Raw genomic sequence first — 4787 nt, 5'->3', positions numbered from 1 at the left:
ATGTGATGGGTCGGGCTCAGGCCCGATTTTTAGGCCCGACGGCCAGGCCGGACCGGGCTCGGGCCTGGGTTTTTTGCGTCAGGCTTTGGTTGGCCGGGCCCGGACTGAGGAATGGACAGGTATAGAAACAAGCAACCCAAACCAGCAGCGTGCAAACCATAGGCCTCTCCGACTATTCCATGGGCAGCATTCGCGACATGGTCGGCTCAGAATGTCGACATGGACGAATATCCTTGGCCCACAAGCCCCCGACCGCGCGTGCTCGCCACCTGATTGGCCGGCGGAGCGTCGCGGGTATAAACGCTAGTGCGCGTCGCCTGAGCTGCACGCCGCTGTGCACTGTCTCTTTCCAACGCACCCGAGCAGTCAACTGGACGGCAGCCAACCAAGCATCCCAACCGGGAGAGAATTCCTTATTTGACCCTTTCTTAAATTTCGGTTCCCGTTTTGGCCCTAGTAAAAAAATCTTCATGTTCTAGCACTCAAACTTCAGTTTGTTCCCTATATGACATTTCCGTCAGTTTTGGCAACTAACATCGTTAAATCCGACATGAAAAGTCCTTTTTACCCTTGGTGTAGTTTGTGACCAAAATTGTGAACTAGAAGTCAAAAGCAATGGTGATGTGATCCGTTTGTCTTGAATACATTACCAAATGAAACCAAATCTGCTATTTAGCACAGCTTTTATTTTAATTGGATAATTGGACAGAACCTCCCTTGTATATTGATGATATATCCCCTGTACAGTTCATATATGCACAAATTATAATATACTTGGAGCAGATTCACATGTATGCAAACTAAAAGTTCATAGAAACTTGGTCCAGGTTCACATATACGGAAATAGTCCACATATTTAGTCCTCTACACACATTCAGGTTCACATAGAGTTCACATATAATAGTCCAGGTTCACATCATGTCAAATACAACACATGAAGGTCACATATAGCACTTACAAAAGCCCAGGTTCACATATATATTACATAAACAGCTCAAAAGTTTCCCAAATGAACCATGATATGGAAAGGGATCCAATGAGAATCACAAGCTAAGCCTCCTTTTGCTTTGTGTGCTCATTGCAGGGCTGGCAGGATTCATTTTTTTGCTACGTGTGCCCATTGCAGGGCTATCATGTGGCACCATAGGAAGGTGTGGCAACTTATCAGCAACCTCTTTGCCTTTTCTTTTGGCATGTAATTTCAAAGCAACAGATGCTTTCTTGTTGGCCACACAAATGGGTTGAGTTGTTGATCTACACATACACATTCATGGCAGCACATCATACATCACATATAGTAGCCCAGGTTAACAATAGAACAATGCATAACATAACATAAAATTCGGAAACAACCATAGGTTACCTTTTTGCTACTGTAGATCCAGATTTACTCCCTTTCCCTTTTTCCTTAGTTGTTTTCTCCAACATTTGGCTATAGTGAGAAGAATGCAATTAGAATACAAAACCAAGCTTTCATCTAATCTACTACAAAATTCAGAACTAGTTCTTACCTTTTTGATGCTCCAGTAATTGAGTTATCATGTTTTCTCTTTTTCGTAGTTGTAGGTTCCAAGCTTTGGCTATTGTGAGAAGTTACTTAGAATTCAAACACAGATTTCATATAATTATGAGCATGAGTGTAAAGTGGCTAACCTTGGCGGAAAGCACATAGAGGCTGCTGGAGCATCATCCTCGCAAGGCACAATTGATGCTTTGGTGGTCTTTGCCCTCTTCTTTGGTGGTCCTCTACATGAGCAACAAAAAAGTAGTTAACATGTATGGCTGCTTACAAAAAAATGCAAGTGAAGCAAGTTACACAATTATATTTATTACCTCACAGCTAAAATAGCAGCAATGTCATCTGGGTTACCCTTCTTGCATTTATGCCAATGATGCCCATAGTCCTTACAAATAGGGCATAAGTGTTGGCCGCCTTTTCTTTTCTTCTCACTGCAGCCTTTATACCTCTCAGTTTTATGCCTACCCGCCGTGGATTTTAGTAGTGGTGGAAACATGAAGAATCCATGGTCAGATTTAGGCCATTGGTTCTTGTCAACCATGGCAGGAATTAGTTGGTCATAGGCTGCCCTAAATTTGTCAATGGAGTAATACAAGTCCACATAATTCTGTATGTGTGCATTGATAAGAGATGTGATAAATGCTAGACCATGCTTGCAAGGAAGGCCAGAAACTTGCCATTGTCTACAAGAACATGTCCTGTCAAGCAAGTTGACCACAAACCTAAAGCCGCTGCCTCCCAATGCTGTCACTTCAGCGACTTCTTCTGAGCTTTCTACCACCTCCAAGTTTAATTCTCTAGTCTTTGCATTCAACTTCTTAATTATGTGGGGAAGAATCAACCCAACCAACTTCCTTGCTACTTTCCTCCTTCGGTTCCACATGATCATAATCATCTGCCTAACCTTATCAAAGAAGTCATCCAAGTTCAAGGACTTGTGATGCTTAATCCAATTATTGAAGCACTCAGCCAAGTTGTTTGTAACATAATCCACCTTGGAAATTGTTGAGAACTGACTCCTAGACCACAACCTAGTGTGCCACCTCCTAAGATATGCAGTTGCCGCTGGCTTTGCTATGTCCATTGCAGCCCAATTTTTTTCAAATATATATGGGTTCCATGAGTAAGCAGCAGCCCAAAGGTGGTCATCAAACGCCTTTCCATGAAACTTCTTCTTGAAGTTGGACACCAAGTGAAACATACATTCCCTATGTTCAGCCTCTGGGAACACTTCTTTTACACCTGTCATCACTGGTTGCCCAGCATCGGTGCATATGGTTAAACCCCTTGGGGATCCTATGGCTTGTCTAACCATTTGCATGAACCAGGTCCAATTCTCATTAGTTTCAAAATCAAAAACACCCATACAAACTGGATACATCCAACTATGGCCATCAACGACGGTAGCACTAGCTAGCTGCCCCTTGAACCTGCCTGTCAAGAAGGTGCTATCTACTGCCAAGTATGGCCTGCAGCCATTAAGAAACCCATCGATGCAAGGCTTCAAAGCAAAAAAAATTCTTTTAAATCTGATTTTATCTTTTGTTGTGTGATGATCAATGATCACTATGCTACCGGGGCAGCAACTTTCAATTTGCGACTTGAAACTATAAAGATTATCAAAGCTTGTATCCTAATCACCATATAGTTCCTTCAAGGCTAGCAGCTTACCCATATAGACTCTCTTAGAGTTGATGTCGATTCCATGATGCTCTTTAAGCTTCTTTCGCAATGCCTCTGGTCCTAGAGTTGCATCCTCAATTAACCAGTCCTTCACGTGCTCACATATCCACCGCTTGTTTGCATTCTTCAACTTCTTTTTTCTTTTTGTACTAGAGCAATCATGACCACAAGGGTTCTTTCTCACCTACAAAAGATGAACATAGAAAATTAGTACTAGAGTAAAGACCATGACCACAAACTAAGCACACATGAGTAAAGTTAGAAAATTACCATTACTGTGCACTCATCTTCCATTATAGAAGCATATATCCTCCATGGACACTTATCTTCATCCCTTCTTGAACAATAAGCTCTGAACCTATGTGGTGCACTCTTTTCGGTATCAAACTCAAATTCATGTTTGATTGCATGCTGAGAAAGCGCCAATTTAAACTCTGCCATATTGGGATATTTTCTTCCTTCGTTCATTGGAGGATCTAATTTATTATATTCAATGTGTGGTGCATGATCTGCCTCGTGATATTCCTCATCTTCCTCTACTTCAACCTCGAACATGCTCTCATCCTCGCTCTCAACCTCGCTCTCAGCCTCGCTCTCATGATCAGGAACATAGTCTTTGTCCTTTTCTTTGTTGGAACAAGGAACCATGATAAGAGGTACAGGTTCATCCTCTAAATAAATATTTTCCTCATCAACACCAACATGCTCATTCTCAGGTACTGGGTTGCGAAGATAATCATCATCATCATCTTGTTCTATGTTGTTAGGTTGGCTATGCGCATCACTATGCCACTCCGTTATAGGCTCATATGGTTCCGATGGATCACAATACGCAACAAACATATGCACAACCTTTGTCTTAGAGTGTTTCTCAAACATCGACACCAATTCTTGGTCAGATGTTACTTCAGGGTAGATTTTAAGAACATCATCATAATACTGAACATGTGCAACTTCCAAATAACGAGGCGAGTACTGCTCTACGATTGATTCAACCAAGTCCTTATAATTTGTTAAGTCGGAATCAATAACCTTATCAAAACAGAAGCATTTGATATCCTTTCTAGCCTTTTTTGGGCTGCCAAGCAAATTGATTTTCAGCACATAAGTTGAATTTTGATCCATCCTGTAAAAACCAAATAAACTTAATCATGAGTTGCATTTGGGATCCATCTCTAAGTTCAGATTTTGCAGCAAATTATCATCTCTAAATGAAACTCCTAAGTAATCTGTTGCATTTCGACAAATCTAGAAGAGAGGTGCTGCAAATATGTTGCATTTGGGATCCATCTCTAAGTAATCTTCAAAGCCATCTCTAAGTACTCTGTCAAATTTAAAGAAGAGATGCCTCACCCATCTAGACAAGCCGATGTAGCCGTATCCCTCGGTGATACTTGGCCTTGCTCCGGTGTTGCGCCTTTACAACGCAAGGCTGAGACCGCCGCACAGCCGGCCTCCCCACCATGGTCGCCCTCCACCTCCCCACCATGGCCGCTTTGCCCGTCGTCAGCAGGTTGGCCGCCCTCCACCTCCCCACCATGGCTGCTTTGCCCGTCGTCAGCAGGTTGGCCGCCCCCCGCCTCCC

The 4787-nt window shown here is 42.7% G+C and overlaps 1 protein-coding gene across 1 annotated transcript; it reads right to left on the bottom strand.

The window, feature by feature from the left end:
• Positions 1-829: 829 nt before the first annotated feature.
• Positions 830-4729, bottom strand: LOC123151901 (uncharacterized). Its single transcript, XM_044571532.1, has 8 exons — positions 4556-4729; positions 3473-4328; positions 3191-3386; positions 1834-2770; positions 1654-1746; positions 1512-1580; positions 1364-1432; positions 830-1254 (listed from the first exon to the last, which is right to left on the bottom strand). The coding sequence occupies exons 2-8, from the start codon at positions 4325-4327 to the stop codon at positions 1044-1046; spliced, it is 2430 nt and encodes an 809-aa protein (XP_044427467.1). The 5' UTR covers position 4328; positions 4556-4729; the 3' UTR covers positions 830-1043.
• Positions 4730-4787: the final 58 nt, after the last annotated feature.

Source organism: Triticum aestivum, chromosome 7A (assembly GCF_018294505.1).
Source record: "Triticum aestivum cultivar Chinese Spring chromosome 7A, IWGSC CS RefSeq v2.1, whole genome shotgun sequence".
In the NCBI taxonomy this organism is placed as follows: Eukaryota; Viridiplantae; Streptophyta; class Magnoliopsida; order Poales; family Poaceae; genus Triticum; species Triticum aestivum.
The sequence above is the reverse complement of the archived record's forward strand: the minus strand, read 5'-3'. Positions and strand labels throughout refer to the sequence as shown.

Coding starts and splice junctions, on each gene's coding strand:
- LOC123151901 (XM_044571532.1), bottom strand. CDS start 4,327: ATGGATCAAAATTCAACTTATGTGCTGAAAATCAATTTGCTTGGCAGC. Junction 2,771..3,190: donor CTCTAAGAGAGTCTATATGG/GTAAGCTGCTAG, acceptor CTGGGCAACCAG/TGATGACAGGTGTAAAAGAA. Junction 1,433..1,511: donor ATTACTGGAGCATCAAAAAG/GTAAGAACTAGT, acceptor TTCTCACTATAG/CCAAATGTTGGAGAAAACAA.